Here is a 25,123-nt window from a genome sequence, read left to right on the forward strand (position 1 = left end):
CCAATTAATAAGCGAACTTGAAAACCCTTTTGTAAGGTCATTTATTTCCAGAATGTAATCACTGAATAACGGTCACAATTCTAATAGACCAGCAAAAGGTCACTTAATCGCTTTTAAATCGCTTACTAGGAATTTAGTGAATAAACAATGTGCTTCTATAAAGCTTACTAGAACTTTAGTTAAGCAAATTAGTTTCTGGTAAATTTCTATATTGGCTTCAGAATTAATGACTTCATGTTGATCGTAGGTTTACTAAGCTTTGTTGTTAAAACTATTGAAATAATTAACGTTAAGTGCAAACTTCCATATTACATTAAAATTAGGCTACTCATCATCGTAGGTTGAGTGTAGCTATGGTGTGTTAATTTTGCTCTAGATCATTATTTACTCCCTTTACAGTACGTATAAAAATATTTTATGACAAGCTGCCATCATAGTTAAATCTATTCCCATCAGAAGCACGTCAATCTTAACAGCTCCATCACCCGAGAAACGTTCCATTCAATCAATACAGTCTAACCCATCCTTAACTCAAATCAAATAACCACTAACGCCGATCTAATCAGGGGCCCGGTGACACGCTACCAAATTCAAGTGTACACCGTTTGAAGTGCTCTCAAGCGACCAATGGTCATCTTAAATCCGTCGGGTTTCTGCACGATTTTTCCGGAGTCCCATTGTTTTTAATTGCTACTTAGTTTTTGCGAGTGCCACCGTGCCGTCCCGAACGAACGGTTTTGTAATGAATTGAGTACTTTTGCACGGCGTTTTATTATCAGAAGTTGTGTATCGGTTGATTAAAATGTCTGTTTAACGTATTTTCGGTATCGTTTTTGGGAATTACTTGGGATAATTGGGTATTATTCGCACCCAATTACAATGACGAGGACAAATGGACATTATTTTTATTTTCATTTTGTGTAAAACCACAACCGATATTTATTTTAAAACGTGTACTCGAATGAAATTGAAAAAATAACATTTCCAATTCCCAAATTTTTGTGAAAATATTTGAGAAGTCTCTAAAGGAGTTGCAAACTGATTGAAAATAAATAAGATCGTCCCAAACCTTGCAAGTTTCAAGCTTCTCGAATGCAATTTTCTCTTAATGAGCCCGACTGGGCGCTCTGAATGAAAAGCTGTAGTTGCAATCTAGACCATTAATTGCTAGTCCGACTAAGTCAAATCAACTCGGGAAAGACACTCCCCTTAGATTTAGAGGATGCTCTGGTTCATTTACTTTGCAAGTCTCCTGCAATCCTGACATTAGTAGTGTTCCGTCTTTGTGTAAATGATAAGTTGGCTCCGATAACGCTGAGTTATGCGAAGGAGGTTGTATGCCGAAAAACAAAGAACGGCGTCGTTTGTTATGTTTTAGATTCAAAATTTAAGGTAATTATGGTGTTACCTCCGCTCTTATTTATGTATCTACCTGTTTTATCATGATTAAATGTCTTGCAAGAATTTGCATTTTAACTTTTTTTTTTCTGTTACGTTCTTAACTCTATACTAATAATAACTTTCATAGGTTTACTGTATATTATATCAGAATGATTAATAATCACTGCGTTCGTGTTCACCAGGTAAAACATTAGTCAACATCATCTTTTTGATGGCTAAAAACTAGAGCATGAAAATAAATTCTGTTAAAGTTTTTTTTTCATGTTTGTTATCCAATATATTATGTTTAACCATACATCCAGAAAATGGCAGCACCGAAGATTAAGCCATAGAATAATTCGTGCCAGATTCAAATGAATATCCTTCTATAAACAGCTATATTATGTCTATTGGTATAAAATTCATGACAAAATGGCTGAAAATGAACAAGAAACCCTTGAAAAACGAACTCTTCACGATGGGTTTTAACTTACCAAATGCGCATCTCTGGTGGTGAAGGTCACAGGGTCCGCGGAGTCGGTGGCAGTGCAGGCGTACTCCAGGCGGCCGGTGACGGTGATCAGCTTGCTACCAGTGCGCGCCAAGTCTATGAGGTTCAGACGAAGAGTGTCCGCCGAGAACTCAACCTTGGAATAGAAATCAAAATTAGAACTGGTTTTTCGATTGAATGTCTTTTTTTTAGATGAATACCTTAATATCTTACACGAATAGCATTAAGGAAACTATTGTGATGAGGAAACTATTGTGATGAGAAATCTTGTTTTATAACTGCACCAATTATTTTTCAAGCAATTTTGCCCAACTGCAGGAAAAAGCCTACATATTCTGGTTTTTACTGGACATTGTTATTAAAATGGATATGATAACATAATGCTGAAACCTTTAATGTTTTGACTGCAACTGGAGGTCGTAACGAGAACATTTGTCTTGAAATTCTACAAAGTATGGATGTCAATTATGTTTTTTAGGGTTAATTAGGTATTTCATAAATTAAAGTGATACATCCATGTGTCAGGCTAATATTAAATATGAAGACATAATAAAAAAACCCACTTTTTTCAGGCATCCAATGAAGTTAGTATGTACTCTTGCACCGGGCAAGGCTCTGGCGTTGAGTGAGCCCCCGACATGTGCCCTGGAGGACGCCAGCATCGTGAACGAACCCGCGACGTGCGAGTGGTCTGAGTACACATCGTCTACTACTGCTGATACCTGGCAACAAATAATAATTCATAAAATCATATTATTTACTTAAAATAACGCTTGTGTTCCGTGGTACTGTTTGGTAGAAAGATTATTATGTTGATCAAAGGCTTTGTTGTTTGCACACTCTTCTGTTAAAAAACCTCTATTGCCACGCCAACAAAAATTTCTTTTTCATATTTTATTTATTTTAGTGATATGAAAAGTTTAAATGCTCATGTTATAGGTATTTTCACTAAAGACTATGGGAATTTCGAGAACTCAGTAGCTGCATTATAAGTTCTGAAGTTTAGATTAACTCAAGTTTTATGAATTAAGAGTGAAGACAAGATTAAATCCACTCTGCAAAAAGTACGAGCATGAAAATTTAGTTGCAAAGTTTATGGCATTACGTTTAAGAGAATCGATTTACACCTGACCACTTTTATATCAAAACTCAGTGTACTGAAACCAGGCTACAAGAAAGCAAGTAACAACAGTAAAAAATAATGACTTTATTAACTCCTAACAATCAAGCAAAGCTTACAACACAACGCATAACCACTCCAAGTTTGTTAATAAATGTAAAAACAAACTTTTTTCATATCGAACCGCTGACAGTGTAATGAAAGTTCCCTTTCAAGTTATTATGACTCGTAAAATATATTGGATAAACAGTTTGGCAGTGGCCAGATGTCCCTCGTCGTTAGGCTGCATATGACGTCATAAACTATATTATGTTCTATACACACTATATAGAGTAAACAGTGTCGGTTGACAATGATAATCGAAAGAAGTAGTTGAGGCCCGTGATATTTTTATAACCATTCCCAGAATCGCGATTGGATGAAAAAAATATTTGTATGGTATATCATCCTTATCCCATCCGTGCAACTGCTCTGGTGTAATTTAGTAACGTCCATTCATTTACCCACAGATTAACATACCATACTCATTGATTTTTCAGTTCATGGAAACAGCTGATAATACAAAAAAAAATATTTTTCTAAAGTACTTTAAATGAACAGAAATCGTTTTTAAATCGTCACGGTTTTAATTTATCACACCGTCAATAAGTCGGCCTACAGATTTTAATGTGGTACTAATAAAAGCGAATATATTATCGTCTTGATTCATTTTCCCTGAAATAATTTATATGAGAAATCTGGATTAAACTCTTACAAAATTCGTATTGAACACAATTGTTCAGTTGCAGTAACTTCGGCATAAAGTCGTGAGGTCATCAATTCACGCTGTGATTGCACAAACTTCAATAACGAAACTTTTCCAGCTCTCGTATATTCGCACCGTGATTCCAACTAATCCAGCCAATTTATGATTCTAACTCATATGTTTTATACTTCAGTTTAATTTTCAGCTTTCGAATATGTTTTCAAGTTTGTTTTAAAATGTTAGGAATATTTCAACCGTTAAGAAAATTTTAAGGCTTATTAAAGGGAAATGGTATGTATTATTTTTGATAGAAGTAGGTGAAATATAGGAGAGTGACATTTTGTGTCGGCTAGACATTTGATTGAGGCTATATTATAATTGCTTCCATGCAAAACAGTCATTCGAATATCACTAAAGATTATAAGAATATATTTTGCCCAATAGTTCTTTTTAGTGTCATGTTTTTCCATGCAATCAATATTTTATAAATTCATATCCATTGTAGATTTGAAAAATATTTTGCTGATCAGAACTATTTTGATTAAAAATGTTTGTCGCTAAAATTTTTTTGCTCCGTCTCGAAATGAATGTCTCGTTCCATTTGTATAGGTAATACAAATTGGAACGGGACTCTAAGCCGACTTTTTATAAGTGCCTTTTAATGGTTTATACGACAAACTCTTATTAATATTTCAAAATATTTCATTCTTAAGATCGTTTTCTAGACATTATTGAATACCTAATACGACAATTGAATAGGCTTATATAGAAATTCCAAAACTCTTGAAGCTTGATATCATAGTCATTAGTATAATTTAAAAAGTTAAAGTTATAAGAGGGAAATAAAAAAAAAACAAAACCAAAACATTTTTGTGTTTCTCAAAAACTTGTAAGATGAAATTAACACAATGTTTTTGTATTTAGTCAAAGACCCTCAGGAGGTTCATATTAATGAATTCGAATTTATGTCAAAGGAAAATTGTAAGGAAAACCCTAGTAGAACTGGAGATAAAATAATATAATCAGAATTTGTAATAACTAATGAAACACACCTTTTGGGAATACTGAGGGTCTATTAAGAGTTCTGAGCGTAACATGAATCTAAATAACCTAGAATAATGAATATCAAGTAATTCAACAAAATGGGAGATATAAATTTTATTTATTTAACTGTTTAGCTGCTCATTTTGTAAAATGGCTGTTTTTCTTAAACTATTATATTACAGTGAAAAGGACGAACAAATTATTGAGCTCTATAGTACCCAAAAACGGTTGAAGAATTTTGTAAAACGTCATTTAACTGACATTACTCAATTTTCATCAAGATTAACCACATTGGGTTATTTGAACTTAGACGTTACAGCTTAGGCAACTAAGATTTCTAAGTATCCATACTCATTTACAAATTCTTCACTCACTGCATCCAAGAAGACTTTGCAACTTCCCCATAAATCCAAAGTAAATTTCATATCGTACGTATACTACAATAATCCATACCTTCCATCTAGATCCATCGAATGCAAGAAATTCGTATCAACATCCAATATCTCCGAACTATATAAATCCGAGAGACGAGAACCGCGGACTGCCAAGTTCCCAACTATCGGATCATCATTTTCCATTAAACCTCATAAAGAATTGTTTCGCTCCCCTCATATTTCTAGTAAGTGGAAACTCTGATATCGTTTTATCCGATTGCTTCGCGAAAAAGATATAATATCGGAAGAACTAACAGTAACAAGTCTTGTAAGTAAGTTTTGAAGAATATTTCCGTATTTTGTTTTTATTCAAGTATTTTATGAAGTTTGTAACTTTGTGCTCGGTGAAGGATAAAAATTGGAAAAAGATGAAGCGGCGATAACTAGTTAGTTCGTAGACTCGATTATTTTATTCAACTTTAGGTGGCGCGATTAAAGTAATGATGATTGCTTTTTAACCGGCTTCAAAAGGAGGAGGATCTCAATTCGTCTATGTTTTGGTGTATTTTTTTATGGTTGTTACCTCAGAACTTCGGATTGTATGAACCGATTTCGTTGATTCTCTTTTATTTCACTTGAATTACCTGTCATTTGCTCCCATACAATTATTTTTATTTGGGTATATGGGTCTTTGAAAGACTGTACAGATTTTCGGTAGACTTCGGATTTTTGTCTGTACTTAAAATGAAAGAGTTTAAACAGAGTCCACATGTAGATGGATGGCAATACATTGAATTTAAACTGCAAATTTTAACCAATTCTAACGATAACCCAACTCAACCCCTTTCTAAGAACAAATCAAGACCAATAAAAATTAACATTCCGGCATAAAACTCCAATTAGAAAGCTGAATCACATCGGAAACCATCGTCCAACATAAAAAAATCCATTGTTTAGCATAAGACAAAGGGACTAATTAAACTGCACACTAATTGGTCGTGTTTATTTATAATGTCACCAGCTGTGCGGTTTATTGGGTTAAGGAATACCAGATAAATATTAATTTGTTTTTTTTTTTCTTAATTCGGACCCTGTTCGTTTCTTAATTTGTAAATGAACTTTTTGCATTGGTTTTATTTCAAGCAATATTGCATTATGTTATAATGCTGAGATTCTCTTCCTGCTAGGCGGGACGCTCTGACAGGTTTTTTTAACGCTGTATAAACAGTCAGTTTTGGTTAGGATTAAAAGAAATAGATACAAACCAATTTTTGACAAAGTTACTTTTATGGCTTCTTCACTGTCTTGGTATTTTACCTACTAATATGAAAGTATTAAAAGTCCGTTTTTTGAACACATTTTGCGTCTACATTGGAATATCGATAACGTCCTCTACGCATTATCGATATACGTCTAACAATTGGGGCGAGGATTATAAAAGCAATTAATCCATTAAATACTTCACCCTTCCTGGTATCAAAGCCATTAACTCCTTGCCAACGAATAATTCATGGATTGCCTTTTAATGTTTAATCGTACGATGTTTCAAAAGACTTCTGAGTTATTATAGATACACTGGAACTATTTTTTCCATGATTAGATTATTGAAACGAAATAAGTAAGAGTATTTTTTATAATTCCAAATTTACTTACTGAAGAAATTGAATTATATTTAAAAAAAGGCATAACTTTTTTTTTATATTATTCGCAACGACATGCGCCCACTTTTTAATTTTAACTATTTTAAGTCGTTGTGTCTGAAAGTTACTAAAAATGTTTTTTTTTTACCTTGGAACAAAGCAGTTTCTCAAATAAACGCCCACTTCAACCCTCTTGTATGTTAAATCGTCGTCTTTGGCAAGATATTAAGACAGTACTTTCAAAGCAAAGTTTAACCTACCAAGTTTTTTTCAATACAAAACCTGCCATGAAAAGTTTATCTCAATCAGGCATTATTTTCAATTCCAAAATAAATATGTTATAACATAATATATATTCAAAAGCAAATACAGCAATATCAATAAAGTAAACATTCAATAATAATTAATTTGTACATCAAAACAACACAAAATTAAACAAACACAGCGCCTGTTTAGCGAACGAAGCGTTATTATCAAATGCAAATTAAATTATAATGTGATGTGACGTCATCAGTTCTATTTCAGTTTTCATTGTGACGCTGGTATTGTGGGCTGGCTTTCATTGACAATGGCGCTCCCATTACCGCGGACGTCTATTAATGCGGTTTTTAATTCAGAAAATATTTTACTTCGTCTCGATTCGAATTTATAGTGCAGTTTTTTGCAGCTATATGGAATCGTTTTAAATTTAGTTTGTGGAATAGGCTTTAACTATCGAATCCAATTTCGAAAAGTTAAATTTTCGAATATTAAAACTATGGCACCGCATTAGATTTGAGACTATGTAGTTTAAAAAAAACCTCTCTTAGTAAATTCTTGAGTCGCAGAGGGTGTCAGGTTTTCGTGAATCACATAAAATTATGTTTACCTAGTATTGAATGTCCACAATTTCAACGACTTCAGCTAAGTTTTTTTTTAATTAAAAAAAATTACACATAGTTTTAACACAACGCAATATAATTTTCATTCATTTATTGCGGCTGGGAGTCAACATAAATATGTAACAATACAATGAATAATAAGAAAATACATCCCGAAATCAACCATTGCCACGTGCCAATCAGCATTACATAAATATGCAATTCTTTACCTTAACATGAAATACAACATTATCCCCGAAGTTTTCACAAGCAGTATCAGTACATATACCATGATCTTTTAAAACAGCATTGTTGATATTGTGGAAAAGGGACGGCACTACACTGCATATAACAGCGTCTCCCTTGTGTCATGACGTAGATGCGTCCTTAAAGTGTTCTTGCTATATACTGACTGGATTGTCGGTCTAGTGGTTAGATCCGCGATCGGTGTATGAAGGATTGTAACATTATGCCATACACCAACACAAAAACGCGGATGACATAGCACGGCTCTTCAGGTTTAGTCAGTAAGAGTCTGACACTACCCATTTCTGCCCCCGAGGGAGTGGGTGTCCATGAGAATTCTCTCGCCTTATCAAAAATAAAAATGGCCTAGTGGTTAGATGCCCTGTTTGCTATATCGAAGGTTGTGTGTTGCACAAATGCTTGCATTATGAACACGATCACTTAATTTGTGTCTGGGTTTAGTTTATCTTTAAGCATTATGTATTTAGAAATATATAAGTATCTCCATCAGTTGTCTTCGTACTCAAAATACAAGCTTTGCTTAGCTTAAGACTAGATGGCGTTGAGTGCAAGTTCTGGAACTATATTAAGTTAACACTGCAAGACTACGTCAGCTAGAATTCAATTTGTAGATAACCTAGCGTGTCCTTCATTCATACAAGTTACGTAGTCGAGTTGAAACTTCGCTTTGGTACAGATTTCATTCATTTTCATTCGAATTGTGTAACAGAGTTAATAATTCGTTGTTCCTAGAGGATTACTTCATAATTGCTTAAAATGTATAACAGTGCTAAAATTTCTTGAATATTTGTTAATATTGTAATATGGTACCAGTATCCTTTTTAGGTGTCCGAATAGTGTGTGTATAAAAATTTGAATTATTATTTGATAGTGGAATTAATCTATTATACTGTATTATTGTTACATTATACGATCATATCTAAAATTTCAACAAGTTTATTCAATAAAACCAAGTTTTTAGTACTGTTTTTCTTCTCTCTTTCTCTCTCTCTCTCTCTCTCTCTCTCTCCTTTATTCTACTCATATTATTATATGTAACGTGTGTTTGTGTTATCAGTCTGTTTTGTTGAAGTTCACACAAACATTTATGAAATTAATTTCTCATTAGATTTAAATACGTGTGTTGTTCTTTTGAGTCTGTATAGCCTCGTTAATGTGGCGTGACTTGAGCCCATTATGCTAAAGTTCTTTGATTTTTATGGAGATAGCCACTAAATTGGTGCTAGACCGAATTTAGAGATTTATTTCTAACGTATTTAGTTAAAATTAAAGGTTAAGGTTAAAGACTTAAAATAAAATAAACATACTTTTACAACTTAGCACCTGCTACAGAAAACTAAGAACATTATTTAATTTATTCTGAAAAGTTAAATCAATTCAGTATAAAAATGTTGAATATGATAAACACAATTGCATCACTTACCCTGCAAAAACTCGTAAACGGCGTGATCTGAAAGAAAAATTAAACACAATTAAAACACGTTCACAGCCACACCTTAAACAAATAAATAACCTCTTTAATAAAGTAAATTTGACTAATAACGAAGTCACGATAAACCATAATCACAATAAACGTCGCCTTGCCAATCGGGACTAAATCCTAATCTAAAACTAAGCCTTAAGGCCAATAAATCTACGTATCAAATCCGGGGCACTGGTCCAAGTATAGGCCCCCGATAAGCCCCCAATATTCGCGAAGAATGAGAAAGGCCCACATAAATATATAATTAACGATAACGGAATGGCTAGGGATGGAGCGAGCACGCAGTACGTAAATAAACTATTTACTAGCGATTTGTGCCGCGTTTAGATGGGCTACTTCACTTGAATGGAATTGCGGATTAGTAGAATGCTTTAGTGAAGATGAGGATTTTCAAATAACTCTCATAGTTGCAGGATTGCATCTTAATGTAGTCTGTTAAAAGTAATCATACATTAAAATAAACGTCATTGTGTATTCTGTTTAATTAACTCTAGTAAGTAAAACAAATAAAACCAACTGCTGACATTAATTGTTCCACTTTTGTCGTCCAATTTTGTTTTTCAGACTAACCTGATATTGACATCTCAATTAAAAACATTTTACAAGTAAAAAAATGCCAGGTAAAATTCGCGTGCCAGTAAAATTTCGTGCATTCAAACACACCACGGAACGATCGCCCCGAGCATACAGGAAACATACCCAATTCCACTACCGACTAAATGTATCGCCGCAAAATTGCTTCAATTATAAAAGCATTTATACCAAAAGTTCGATCCCTCCTTTAATTACAGGTAAAATGCCAAAACAACTGGAAAATTCCATGCCATGCAGGAAAAAAAAGGCAAATAATGAAATTACTCGGCTATGCATCGATTTTGTTTTTCGAAATGGCTTCAATGATGAATGGGTTATGGTTGGAACACGCCAATGGGCTATAAGTCGCAAGCTATCGATCCCAGTTCAAGGCACAGAGTTGGCAATATGGGCCTAAGGTCATAAAATATTTGTACAGCGATGAAAGCGCTTTATATTTGGCTGATGAAATCTGAGCATATGGGGGTCGTATAAATGAGGAGAAGTTCAACAGCCGTCAAGAAATGTTTTAGGAGGATATGAGCTATCATGTTATATGGAACACACAATGGCTGATAATACAGACTTGTTAGAACGGAATCGTTATCGAGATGTAATATAATAATGTTCTCATATTAGAAATGGATTGGCCGAACAGAAATCCGAGCCAGAATATGGAAAAGTGTTTGATCCTTTTGTTGAAATACTCATATTGAAATTTTTGTATTTGTAAAGACTTAGGTATTATATTTCATGTCTCAAAGCTCTTTGATGTTGGGATTCATGTTACATAGATTTAATCGATTTTAGAGGTAGCGATATTATCTCATAAAACAAAACACTATACGATTTAAACACGGTTATTAAACCGCTGAGTGTACTCAGGTGGCGATTAGTTGTTAAAAATGGAAGTAGTTATAAAACTAACATATTCCCTGTACAGCATTGCATATGAACCATAAACCGTTTTGGTCATAAAGGTAATGGTGGATGGTAATTGCTCGTCATATTTCCATATTACGCTCAGGAATATCCATTGTAATTTCGCTTACGTCATCAGAATGTTGAATTAATGATTCTAATAGATTTGGAACGTTTATTTTCAAATCTTGATCGTTAAACTTCGGGTATGATCGAGTCCGATGATATGCGGAAAAAGCCGAAGTAACTTATAAGTATTTTTCTTACCTCTTGTATCCTTCGATGGACAGTAAGCTTGTGCCACTGGTGGTCGTCGAATCTGGTTTTAGCTGGTTTGATGTGCATTTCTTGCTTTCCGTTTCCAAGTCCCATTGTGAGCGACACGCCGCCATCTCGAACGGCGAGGTTTAAGTAATCCGCCTCGTGACCTGGTGACAACAGAAAGGATACTGAAAACCAAAACTATAATTATGCATTATCAAAAATTAATTAATTAATAAAGGTCTCGGGTCGAGTCTGGATGAGGCTAGCACAGGACCGTAGAAATTGGCACGAGAAAGGGGAGGCCTATGCCCAGCAGTGGGAGGATAAAGGCTGTGGATGATGATGATGATGATGATCAAAAATTCATTTGTTTACTAAATCCGTACAATTATCCCGAATGCGATGACTTTTACGATTTTTTTTCGATGCATCAAGGTTATTCATGTACACCGTCACAGTGACAAACACAGCCTTCCATTTCTACAATTTTTTTGCAAACATGATTCGACATTACCTTCATGTAGTACTAGTTATTTGTAATCCTTTGACCCTCAAACATTACACCAATCCAATCATTAATTTTCCCCTGCTTACCTGTATAAAACAGGAGTCCATTAGGCTGCCGGGTCTTGAAGTACAGTGAGATGGCGTCCTGCGTGCTCACGATGGGTTCTCCTCCAGTCTGCGTCAGGTCGTACGATAGGAACTCTGCACCGCGGAACGTTGCTTCCGATGGGGCCTTATCTGGAGACAAAAGATTATGTTTAATTTTTTTGCTACGAATTTGTTAATAAGAGTCATCAAACCATTATGAAGGAATCTTAAGTGTAAATGTTTACCACCTAAGCCTGTAAACATTGTGGAATGCAATAAAGAATTGAGTATTGAGTAAAAAAAATACTGCACTCATACAAACAAAATACAAAAAAAAAATACATAAGTTATCAGTAACTTTCTTCAGTGTATTTGAGGCCCACATTTTTGTATATTCACACACTTGTATTTGTACGGACACTCGTATAGAGCCTTGTTCTTTTCATGAGTTCCTCATTTTGGTAAAAATTATGATCGATGAAGCGCTTAAAGTCTTCTACGTCATGCATTTTATCATTAAAGGAGAAAAATCTCCTTTAGAAAAGCCATAAATGCTTTGAAACAAAATTCAAGCATTGCATTAAAAATCGTTACAAAATGTAACAGAATCGCCGTGACACTAATGAAGCTAATCATTTGCCTGTCATTAACACCCGCCATCACCGCATCCTGATTAAAACCATAATTAATATTAGTTTCATATTAACTGCGAAATTAGAGCTTTATGGGACGTACATTAAATATTATAAACAGATTTGAAACATATAATTATTATACACATACACTACTTTTACTAAAAGGTGTATTTTTCGTGATTTTCTGTCAACGTTGTCCTGTATTATGCACCAACAAATATTTATCAAAACAGCAGGTTAATTATATAAATTATTAAAAAAAAATACAAAGAAAACCTTTGAAAATTCGCACTTCGATGCTTAATGTATAGAGCGCGTACCAGCAATTCAAATTCAACAAGCCTAAAAATAGATAACTTATTAAAATGTACACCAAAAAGTTATCCGCTACAAGCTACATAAAACAATGACCATACATAAACATTTACCATCATTCCCAAAACCATTTAAAACAAACATCACGCTCCAGCATTTTGCTAGAGTAGCCATATTATTGTTAACGCTTTATGCAATTGAGTTCATAAATTACCTCATGATCTGCCAGCGAACGATGATTAATTTACAGCACTTGAACGGGTTATAAATAACTGAATTGTAATTGTAGGCAACAATAATTAATTTTCGACGAAATACAATTAAAGGCTTTATTTTGCTCTTGGTAATTCAACGCTTATACGATGTAGGAATTGAAAATGTATGTATTCTTATATAAGGTGAACTAATAGGATATTTGACTAAAAAACTAAATTAGTCCTTCAGATCTAGATTAGTAAATAATATTGGATAGATTTTTTTTCATGTTAGGTATTAAATCAATAAAAAAACACCTGCTAGATTTGCTGTATACGTAAGTAGGGGTTAAGAACGTAATTTTTATGTTAAAAACGTACTGGTGCGTGACGTCACACGAGATTTAAGCCTACTTTGCACCTTTTTTTTTGTTACAAAAAAACAAAAATACATATTATTCGATAAAATCTATCCAATGGACTTATTTTCTTTTAGTTAAATTACCAATTTTGCAATACCCGTCGATTTTAATCACCAAGCGATTATCCTCTATTATTATAAATGCTATAGGATGAAATACTTAAGACAAGTCATCAGTGGGCAGTTGTTGAATATCAAAGACTTTCATTTCATGGCATACAAAAACTCTTTTAGAACTGAATATTACCATAAAATGGTCAGGTTTGTCAGTTTCTTCTAACATAAAAAAGAACCCAGAAATATTCTACAAGAAGTCTACCCATCCATAAGACTCCCAAAACAAAAAAAGGTTTTATTATATAACGTCATAAAACAAGGACGTCCGTAAAAGAGGTCTTGTAGTTTCATATTATCGCTGCTCGGGTAATAATGAAACAGTCTGAACTAGTTACCGGGTCCTGCAGTTTTAATCAAGGTGGAAACCAAACACCACTGTACTACCTTCCTTTGCTCATTGTAGGAGCTGAATTACAAGGCGAATGGACTAAAAGAGTCAGACCTAACAATTTAGAGACACACAAATTACGCAATCAGATTCTAAGGGTAAATTCAAGAGATTATAGAGACAAAATTGATTTATTAATGTACATAATAATATCTAATGCATGCTAATAGAATTTCGGATGTACTGAAAGCTTATAATATTCCATGAATAAATAAATTGATGAATGATTTTGAAACAATAGATTCGTTTCTGTCGGAGGATTCCGTCGTCAGCGAATGTGGGTGTGCCATGATTAATACGCCTACGCTTACCATTTGAAAAACGATGTTGGTGTGTAATGAGCGAATGTGTCAAATTCGCACATGGCTGGTTTTAAGGAGACACATTTAATATCTACAATTAAAGAATACGTGTTGGATGTACAGAATTATTTTTACTTAAATAAACCTTAAGCCCACAATACACCTCGAGGACGTCATTATAATAATAGCAACATTCTTGATTCTAGTTTAGATGCGGATTTCAAAAGCCTCACTTGACTTCTTTTGCCCCTTTTTAGGTACTTGATATGGTAAACAACGATATTATTACAAGCATTAGATAATCTATGTTTCAATGGTATATTTGATTTGGTTATTTTTTTTAAAGCCGCGTTTTATTTTTAAACTCAGTTTTTTTTACAAAAAGTCACACCAAGATAGTTAACTTTTCTTTAAACACCTAAGCACATGGACTGTAGTAATTTTAAAACAAATAACTCAAAAGTAACCGTATACAGCAAACATCTTTAGTCAAAGTGCCGCTAAGACATTTAATAAGTCACCATAAAACATTAACACAATTATCGATCTACACCAAGAAAGAGCTCATTAATATTCCGAACAAAAGAAGCCCATAAAACTCGAAGGTTCATATTATCGTGGAACTAATAATAGAACAGTCTCGCCAAACTGCGCTATAACTACAGCTTTATGCATTTTTAATCGAAGCCAAAACTTGGCACCACCTGGACTCTCGGAAATTGATTAATCGCCGCAAGTTCGTCGTTCGCGCATTTTTATATTTCTACTGCTATTTTTACGGCTTCATTAAGAGTTGTTTGATTTAGCTTCCGAGACTGCTTAATGAAAGGATTACCGTTTTTGGATCGACGTTTTTTTGGTGTGTCATACTTTGATGGAGCTTTCCTTCTAGGTAAGAGTGAATAATGTTTTTTTTTATAATACGGAATTACACTTAGATGATAGCCAGTGATTTTGAAAATACTTCGCTTAAAAGACTACTTTACGGGGTAATTATAATGGTAACTACTAACAATTATAATAATTATAATGGACATTTTATAGACATAGATCTTTTTGACACTTCTCTTAATCGATTCAAACAAAAACTATTAAGCAGATATCTCACCTAGTTAAAATAGTATTCTTTTTTCTTTTGTAATTTTCTCTTAATTTGAAAACACTAAAACTATCTATTGACTATTATTATATATAAATTAGAGCTTACTGTAGCTATTTTCACCAATGTACCATATTGTCGGCACTATAGGTCTTTGATAGCGAGCAACAAATTGTGATAATAATCTTTTTTTTTGTAAATGACTGTTTGATGCCAAAATAAAATAAAATAAAAAAAATAATAAACAATAATGGCTACCAAGTTTTGAATTTAACCGTAGAACTGTAAGTAAAAAAATAGTTGTGACTGGAAAAACAAATCAACACTATTCACACAAGGCTTCACGATTTTAATTCCGAAGAAACGTACAGAAACAGCAAGGCCAACGTTTAATCCCCCACCTCAACAGAGCAATGTTATGCATAACGAACAAACAGATGTGCTTGAAACAGAAATTTCTCGAGAAACAAACAACGATAATCCACGCTAACATAACGTTACTGAAGTACTCAAAGGTAACAACATAAGGCATATTACGGTACCACATGAAGTCAATATAATCCCGCTTAGTGCTAAAACACCTGTAGTAGTAACTAATAACGCAACGTAATATTACTGAGAGGTTTGATGGCTACCGACTCGTAATCTCGAGATTAACACTGAGGGAGTTAGGAGGAACAATAAGCGACAACATAATCGTAATTATTGAGCGTAGCAAGATTTCTCGGAACTATTGAAACGTCAATTTGATAGTGATAATAAAAAATAGATTTAGTTACGTAACTGAGTAGAATGATTGTAGTCTTCAGAAATCAATAGATCGTACCAGCCAGTCTAGTTATACAATTTTAGCTCTTATAAGCAACATAAAACCTAACTTACATAACCTCAATGCTAACAAAGGTAATGATCAGAAAAATATAAATAAAGAACATAAACTGAAAATAAAAGTGTACTAAACTTTATTGTACCGAGACAGTGGAGAGAACAATAAAAACTTGTACTCCACAGAAATCATAACAATGACAAGTTCCAGAAATAAAAACTGATGTAAAATTTTACTTGTTACGAAAGAGACTGAGCTTTGGAAAGTTATGGCGTTAGATTAGTCACAATTGCCCTCTTGGGTACTATGGAGCGGTGTAAAAATTTTAAACTATGCTATGCTAACCACGACACTTGGACCTAATGGGTTGGGGATTAAAACCGTGGATCTAATGTTTTTAGTGGGAATGTTTGGAGTTTAGTGTGCGTTAATGTTATTTGCTTAGGATGGTGCCTTATCTTGGAAAGCATTAAAATTTGCGCTAGAAAAATTAATTTTTCGCACACAAAACTAACCTGAAATTATTCAATAAAACATACATTATTTAAATGTTCTCAATAAATCTCTAACTAAGCTGAACCTAATCTAACCTACAACCTTGACTTTAAAATAAGACAAAACACCATTGATATAAAGACAAAAATAAAACACTCAAAGTGGTAAATTTTGAATTAAACATTATACATGAAGTAAGAAAACAAAGTGTTATTTTACGTAACGCACAATTTGCACGAGCATGAATCAAATTCGTAAAGGACAAAACATTAAATAAATAAATAAATTAAAAATGAATACACCATGAGTTTGGAAATTGGTGAAAATTCATCAGCTTTAGAACATAACAAAGGAATAAACAAGTAAAATGAAATCGTTTTAATAAACTGAATTGTGTAATAAAGATGTTTACAGACACACAACATAAGGAACATTACTGTTCTTGTTAGATGTACGAATGTTATTTGCCTGAGATCTCAGCAATTCACGTTATTACTAGCTTTGCTTGCCTCATATGTGATTACTTTACATTCACACAAATATTTACCATCTAATGTTAGTTTGAAGGTTAATAAACGAGATTTACTTTAAAATACGTAATTAAAAAAAGACTTTACGTGACTAATTGTATGGAAACAAATGAAGTTAGCATTTTGTTTAAAAATGGTAGTGTTTTCCTTTCTGAACGAGCCACCAAAGGCTTTACAATATGACCCTCGGATAATAGGCCATTAGTTGCTGCAGTAGCGAACATAATGACTTCAGGCAAAGTACCTGCTCGGGTGTTTACGTTACGTTTTTCCTGATACAATAAATACAGGTTATTTTTTAAGTGTATATAATATTTAAGAAACGAAATCAAGCTATACTTTGCTAATAGATTTGCCTTAGAACAACTTTCTTAAATTGATATAGCACTTGGTTGTCTTAAATGACAAAACAACAACAAAAGTTACTGAACCATCGACCTTAAACCGGAACAAACTTTAAGGTTTCACCCCTTTCGAAAATACGATAAAGTAACTTGTGTTTTATTATAGAAGTTTGTCTAAAGTTTTATTAGGAAAAATTGCTTGTTGATATTTTAAATTCCGTAAAATATCGTTAGCTCGAACACTGCTCGTAAATTGTGATGTCTCTGGTAAATTGTTTAGAAAGATAAATTGTAACCTGTTGATTTATTTGTGAAATATCTTCTTCATAAGAAAAGCTTCGAGCGCTTCACAGTTTAATAGAAACCAATGTTCCATGATAAGGAAAATAAAAGTATTATCATAATATGTAAAAGGTTTCCTCTACTTAATATTCACTCGCTGTAGAGTCTGAGCAATAGATCAATAGCGTTTCTCTCCAATAACCTGTGACTAAACTCTCGCTAAAACTTTATCGTAGCATGCGTGAAAGGTACGTGAATGTAAAAGACAAGGGTACATGAATTAACCCACAGTTACACATATATAACTTAAATTACCCGTTAACCCGTAAATTCCAACTAACATTAAACTAGTTAGGTTAATAGAAAGGTTTCTAATTCGCGGCTCAATAATAGCGGTCCTAACGACGTACCCTGTGGCACACTCCGCTAACTATTCGCTACAACTCGCAATGTTTCGAGGAAACCGTCCCAATCCTGCCCCGGAGAACTATTCATGGTCAATTTGTGTACTTGTTACTGGTTTAATGCGTGCATCTAGTTGTAATGTGTGGGTAACTCTAGTGTTACTATGTCGAATGTTTTTTTCAAAACTTATTTTTGTGCAAGCTCAACGTTATGGAACCATTTATTAAGTTGACTAGTAATGTAACTAAACGCGAAAAGAAATGTTTCATTCCGCCAATCGTAACTAAAAACATATCTTTTTACAGACGGAATAATATTGGCAAAAAATATTTCAAGTATCCAACTTGAGGCATAAAATACAAAACACATTTTTTGCAATTTTATCGAAATGCATGTCAATCAATCTTTATCAGTTTTCAAATGTTAAGTATAAAATAATAACATCTTTTAAAAATAACAAGAAAACGAAACATTATTCAACTCGATAAAAACTCGAGAAGTCCCATAAATATAAAATTAAAATTACCCTGTCACGGAAACGGGAAAAATCTTCCATTTCGATCCCAAATATGACATAGATGTTCGTCCCCAAAATTCACGGCTAAACTTGGCGAAAGTATTTGCATCCCCTAGAGATGGCATACGGCAGGTATCAAGTAGAATACCCCTCCATAAAAAATGGTGGCAGGGAACGTTCAATATTGTAGATGGCTCCAAGTGTTGATCGATTTACATGCATTATCCATTAGGCTTGATGTGTTCGTATCACAAGTGCGTACCTTGGAACTTATGTCCTATAGCTGTACTACTATCAAAACTTGCTCATGTATTTCGTACTTCTCTTGTATAATATCATGTCCATTAAATACGTTTTGTATTTCATGTAATTAATAAAATAGATCTTCAAAGAAAACTTAATTAGTTTCTTTCTATTTTTGCTCTCCAAACGTTGCTTTATTTAAATTGTAATTATATAATTCAGCAAAAATACTGTTAGTTTTTAATAATACATTAGAAATAAGATTTTCTTAGAATTTCAAAAGAACTTTATGTTCAGGTTTTTGTATAATTTGTGTAACTTCTACTAAACGTGTAACCAAGGATCAGCTACGTATTAGGTTATTATAAGTAAAAAGCATTTTTCTCACTAAATGATCTAATAAGCATTATTTTTTGTTAAGTTTCAATTTTTCTAAGTAATTATATTATGAACTTTAATATTTATGCGGACTTCTGTGTATCATTACATTTGTGATAACATTTCACGGTATTACTTAAGTTTTTGAATTTCAGTTAGCAAAATAAACATCGTATTATTATAATTAAACGGCTACGATTGGCATACAACATAAATAAATAAGAACCCTAAATAAACCTCTAAATACACGCATTAAAGCCATTTACACAAACAACGAAAATTTGCAGAAGATACAAAACAATTCCGGGAATAGGCTCGTAACTTTTTCAACCGAGTGGTATTTTCGCAGCGTTGTAATACATTGACGTTAATGTAAAGATAGGTATGAAAACTATGCTGATGCAGTAAGCGTTAGGTGTAAATATAAGCGTAGTTGTAGAGCCGTCGCTTGACGCGTGATTGTCGGGAGACCTCGTTTGGTGAAGGTAGATGGACGCCATATTGGTTTTAGGATAGGCATGGGAAACTCAATTTTGAACGTAGTACGCGGCCCGCGTTGTATGCAAATTTCATTCAATGCGGTTTATTCTAATTTCAGTACCCCACTTTAATGGAACTGAGTTTTTAAACGGAATTTCTTTTAACACACCTTCCTTTGAAATTGGTTTACATAAAGTTGATCAAGATATTGTAAACAAGACACTGGTAACTAGAGGTGGGACCAATTTCCTTATTCGAGACATTTTAGAAAGAGGACATTAAAGTTTATTCGAGGTTTTTTGTTTCTTTCGTTCTGTTTTTATCTTTTTCTTTAAGTATCAGTCTTCAATATTATGTTTAGCATCTCTTTCATTTTATTCCTGTCGATCTATAAAAAAGTTCATAATTAAATATTGTCTATAATCATAATTAATGATGATGAAAAATGTTGAAAATGTCAGCTTAAAGTTCTCATTTTCCAGAAAGCTTCAAATGTAGAATATTCCTCTTATGAGTTCATACATAACCAGTGGAATGGATACAAAATCTTTTGAAGTGATTACAAAGCTGGATGTATTTTTAGAACTATCCTTTTCAACCCTTTTCATCCCTTATAATCCTTTATTTATACTTGATTAAGCTCGCCCGTCTTCGTTTATTTTTTGGTCAAAATCTTAAGACGTTGAAAAAATTCAAATATTGTTACATTAAACGCCAGACCTTAACATAAAATTAAATAATTAATTATCAACATTTGTAGGTTTGACTCTATAAATACTTTAATTACAAACACTTAAGGATTAATATATTACACAAATCAGACCCTTAAGATATTTTACTTTCACAAAATTTTAAATATGTCTGTCAAGTAACCTTTTAGGTGATTACATATAGAGTTCAAGATTATATCTATGTAGATATAATTTTCTGTTATTTAATTTTTTTTGTCTCGGTATCTGTCTGCCACTTATGTCATTTAAAAAAAATATATCGAATTAAACAACGCCTCTCAAATTTCATGGGCCTCATTTTGTTTGCAATATTGGTTTTCTTAAGCTTATTCGTACTAAATCTGTTGTGAATTTGCTCGCACCGGACCATTTGATATAATACAGGACTATAAAAGTTCACAGAACTATAACATCACATTAGCGATGATTGATTATTAAATCAATGTTCTAGTTTCCTACTCCGTCATAAATAGCGTCACGCATAACTTAGCCGGCCACAAACATTTTAGCTCAGATTTGCAAATCATTTTAGCGATATAAGTTCCCTAATTGGCTGTGTAACTCAGTAACAATCTTACATTGTTAGGAACTTAGGACCGCATTTTGGTCTTTAGATCCTTTTGCCTTTCATTATGTTGCAAAGTTTGATGAAAGCGTATTAGGAACGGGGGAATTATTCATGTGTTCTCGTATAGAAGTTCATACTAAGTATGGTAATTAGCAAAGAATTTTTGGAAGATGAGAATTTTGTTTGTTCACAAATTTGTTCGGAAAGTTACTTTACATGAAATGCGGTGTGTATGTAGGAGCATTAACAATGAGGAAATGTTCGTGTTATATGTAAACACTTTAGACTTGGAACTTTGCGGAAACTTTACGTCTTGTATAACATACCTAATACTACCTAATAATCATAAACGAAGCATATAGATTAGTAAAACCCGTTTATCCGGTGTAAAGCAGTTCGAACCAGTTATAACCACATCAAACCGCTCCACACCGAAATAGCGGCAACAATCTACATGCTAATACCCCACGGAATCATAAAATGGAGTTACTGTTTTCTGGTATACCGTTCGATTGTATTCGAATTGCTTTTGAAAATTATTACGTTAATTAAACGCGAAGGATTTGTGGTACGTTCCAACTATATTTACCGCCTTTACTGTTTTTTTCCATTTCAACAGGCGCTAAATAGGCCATTACCAAACTGGGAATGGGCTTCAATTTTAGAGTTTCGTTCTCGCAAATGGGTCGCGATGTTTTCAGGATAGGTCTCTTTGTCAGTTGTAGATTCTATTATACGAGACTGTTCGAAGTTTACTTTGCAGTTTTCTAAAACGCTGCCAGTTGAATTTTAAGCGGTTTTAGCTCGTGTGAGCTGCTTTAAACATTATGGTCGCATTTGAATTTGAAGCCTTTTAAAAGTCATTGTTTGCGAACACTGTTTCCTAATTTAATTCTTTCAAAGGAAAATTATAATATTAGCTGTAAGTACGAAAAAGAAAATTCATAAGTACCCTCAACGTTAGAACACAACATACAAAAAAAAATTTCTTCCAAATGGTGATACCAAAGAAAGCAGCCACAAATGTGTTTATATACAGGCTGTTAAAGCAATGACAACAGTGTTACCTATGTGCTGATAAAAGTATAATGTGTGCTCCTTATCTTTCACCGCTCGTAAAACTTTACGGTTACGGCTGTCCTCTGACCAACTGACCGAAACACAGTAAGCACATCAACAATATATAGGGTGTTGTTATTAGGTGCTGATGTTATGAAAACTGTGGCTTCATAATGTTGGGTCCGTTTTGTTTTTGAATGGCTTTTTGAGGGCGCTATTTTGTTCTCATGATTTTGTCTGCATCCAAAGTTTTTGCATGTTAATGGCAATCTATTATCTACGTAGATAGCCTTATGACAGTGCTTCTAATACAGCTATAAAGAATGCATGTTTTGTACATCTTAGGGCTACTTATACCAATTAAATATTCAACTACGTTTATGGTACTTTTTTACCATTTCGACTCATTCATTTTATAATTTATTTTTTGTTCTTTTAGAAACTAAGTTAAAGTTTTCAAACGATTATCGACACTATCGTGTCATGTTGAACCTGCCGAAGCCACAATTGTCTTCTACAAACTTTCATCAAACATCACAAAATGGGAATCGGTCCAATTGTCATACCAGATTGACGGAAAAATCATTTACTAAACAAAACTGCAATTTATCTCAACAAACAAAATTATACTCTAAAACCATCACGCTACGATCTATGTTTACACGACACGCTATTAATAATCTGTTCATAAAGTTGGACAAGGGATGTCCGTCGGTTACGTTACCTGGAGTGAAGGCTCTATTCCCTGGATACGAATCAAGATAGCTGACGTAATCGGGAGATAGAATTGTAACTTTAATACTGCGAGGAGATTAATATGAGATGGAACTTAAATACATAGGTTCTAGTGTCGTTTGTATGAGAATCTCTATCCGTGAGGAACACATTCACGGCTAAATCTATCAACCGATTGTGATGAATTTTGGTTTCATATAGACGAAGCTCTAATAAAGCAGAAGATATACTTTTTCACATTAATGACCATTCAAATGAAGTGCATCTACACTGAATGAACACAAGTAAGAAATGACTATAAAAAAATATTCCACGACGAAGGTAGCTAGATATCACAAAAGATTGAGCGAGAGAAAAAAAAACAAGTTATATGGAAAAATGTCCATAATTGCTTTTATAAAGAATTTTCTTCCTTGAAACATATGAAAATTCACAACAAATATATGAAAATTCAATTTAAATACGTGGCATTGGTCGCACAAATCTTTCACTAAGTATCGCTCACAGCCTTCTAAACAAGGATCTTTTTGTTAGGTTACTTAAATCAAATACAGTTCAGACAACAATTACACTAAATTTCTACTATCAAGAGTCTAAAGCCACGATCGAGTTCCACTAAATATCCGAACATTCACACATGCAATTTGAATTTATAATATCAGTGATGAGAGAGAGGCGCTCCAAGAATACTGCCGGTGTTTGAAATGTTACATTATTTTGTAACAATGAAGGTAATAGAGGTAAAAGAAGAATGAAGGTAAAAGATAATTGCGATGATAATCATCGTAATTGAAATGATAGCACAAAATACATAGCCGTATTTCTTAAAAAAAAACCCTATTTATTAACGTCTGCAGGTATCGAACGACAGTTTTGGATAGGTTGTTCAAAAACCAAGAATCAAAAGCCTCATTTGACTGGGTTGTTGTTTCCGCGCACATTAGACATACGTCGACGGATTGAGTATTCGTATGAATTATCTCACCTTTACGTACTTAAATTTGACTCACAGAAAAGTCAGCTGAAAAAAAAATCAATTATACGTAACCTCTTACCATTCCAACGCTAATAACGACAAGCAAAAAATATTGCCAAACGCTAATAAAAATTCTGTATAGAACAGTCGAAAGTAGACATTAAACTTTACGACGGTGTATGTGAACTAGAAACAAAAGACGAACAATATAAATAGCATGTCGAACTGTCTGTATCAGTTAGTTGCAGGAAACGATGGCCCTACACGCCATACAAGACGACTGCCGTAGAGGCCGACTGACGTGGAAACGAGACAGCGAGCTACACAAAAGATATCGGCATCTCGCTTTTACCATAGCAGTAGTCTTTTCGGCTCTTAGTAAGTGCACAGATAGCCGGCTTGAAGGTTGCTCTATTTTGAGGTTTGATTGATTGCGTCTTGGTCTAGTGTCTGTGACGACTTTAGGGGTTTGTTACCAAAATTATATTTGGTTTTTGTAATCTATAAGCTTTAAATACAACAATATTATTAATTTGGCGCATTTCCTTATTTAAAACATTGTTTTATTGTTTGCAGGACACATTTTATGTTCTACTGCACCTGATACAAAACCAACATGGCAGAATAAATAGTAGTCAAATCTGGTACCCAGAATTTCACAGAAAAGTCCCATACGCGGCCATCGAATAATTGAAAAACGAATTTTGGAAGTCCCGCCGTCCCACGGACTGTCCAATATCGTCCTTGCCTTTTTAATTGTTTTAGATCGACGTTCTTATTGGCAATAAAGATTTTTTCAACTGTACATGGATTCACAAAATGGGTCCCGCCCGTCCAGACTATTGTCAACTTTAGAAACATTGAGGTCGATCGAATTGGTCAAAAGCATTAAAGCAAACAGTCAAAGTCACAAAGGGATTGTCATTTCTATTAATTTCAACTAACCCACCAGTGTTAACCCTTGTAAAACATAAAAAATCATCTCAATATGGCTATGTGAACTTGAAAAGAATTGAATCAAAACTGCACTTATTTTGGGTATAAACGTTGAAAGCAGATGTTTCTTTAATATGAAAAAACTTAAATGAATCGAGCCAGGGTTTAAATCCATTACCTCAAGATTTAAAGTCAGGAAGGAGGCGTCATAATGACGGCTATAAAGAACAAACTAATAGAAGTTTTAAAAGTTTTACCGTATGCCGTAAATTTTCACGCCTGAACGTGGAAGGATCCATGTTTAGCTGCAGAAATATGCGCTATAACCATTAATTTATAGCACAAGGTTAACTTAACCTGTTTCATAAAAT

The 25,123-nt window shown here is 33.6% G+C and overlaps 1 protein-coding gene across 1 annotated transcript in view; it reads right to left on the bottom strand.

Annotated features, from left to right (window-relative positions):
- LOC113492458 (neurexin-1) overlaps window positions 1-25,123 on the bottom strand; it is a 169,168-nt gene that overhangs the window by 18,343 nt on the left and 125,702 nt on the right. The window contains exons 6-10 of the mRNA XM_026869907.1: window positions 11,777-11,926; window positions 11,186-11,346; window positions 9,365-9,391; window positions 2,455-2,613; window positions 1,875-2,027 (exon numbers count right to left, since the gene is read on the bottom strand). Of these exons, the coding sequence (XP_026725708.1) occupies window positions 1,875-2,027; window positions 2,455-2,613; window positions 9,365-9,391; window positions 11,186-11,346; window positions 11,777-11,926 (650 nt within the window). The remainder of the gene's footprint in view (window positions 1-1,874; window positions 2,028-2,454; window positions 2,614-9,364; window positions 9,392-11,185; window positions 11,347-11,776; window positions 11,927-25,123) is intronic.

Source organism: Trichoplusia ni, chromosome 4 (assembly GCF_003590095.1).
Source record: "Trichoplusia ni isolate ovarian cell line Hi5 chromosome 4, tn1, whole genome shotgun sequence".
Lineage (NCBI taxonomy): Eukaryota > Metazoa > Arthropoda > Insecta > Lepidoptera > Noctuidae > Trichoplusia > Trichoplusia ni.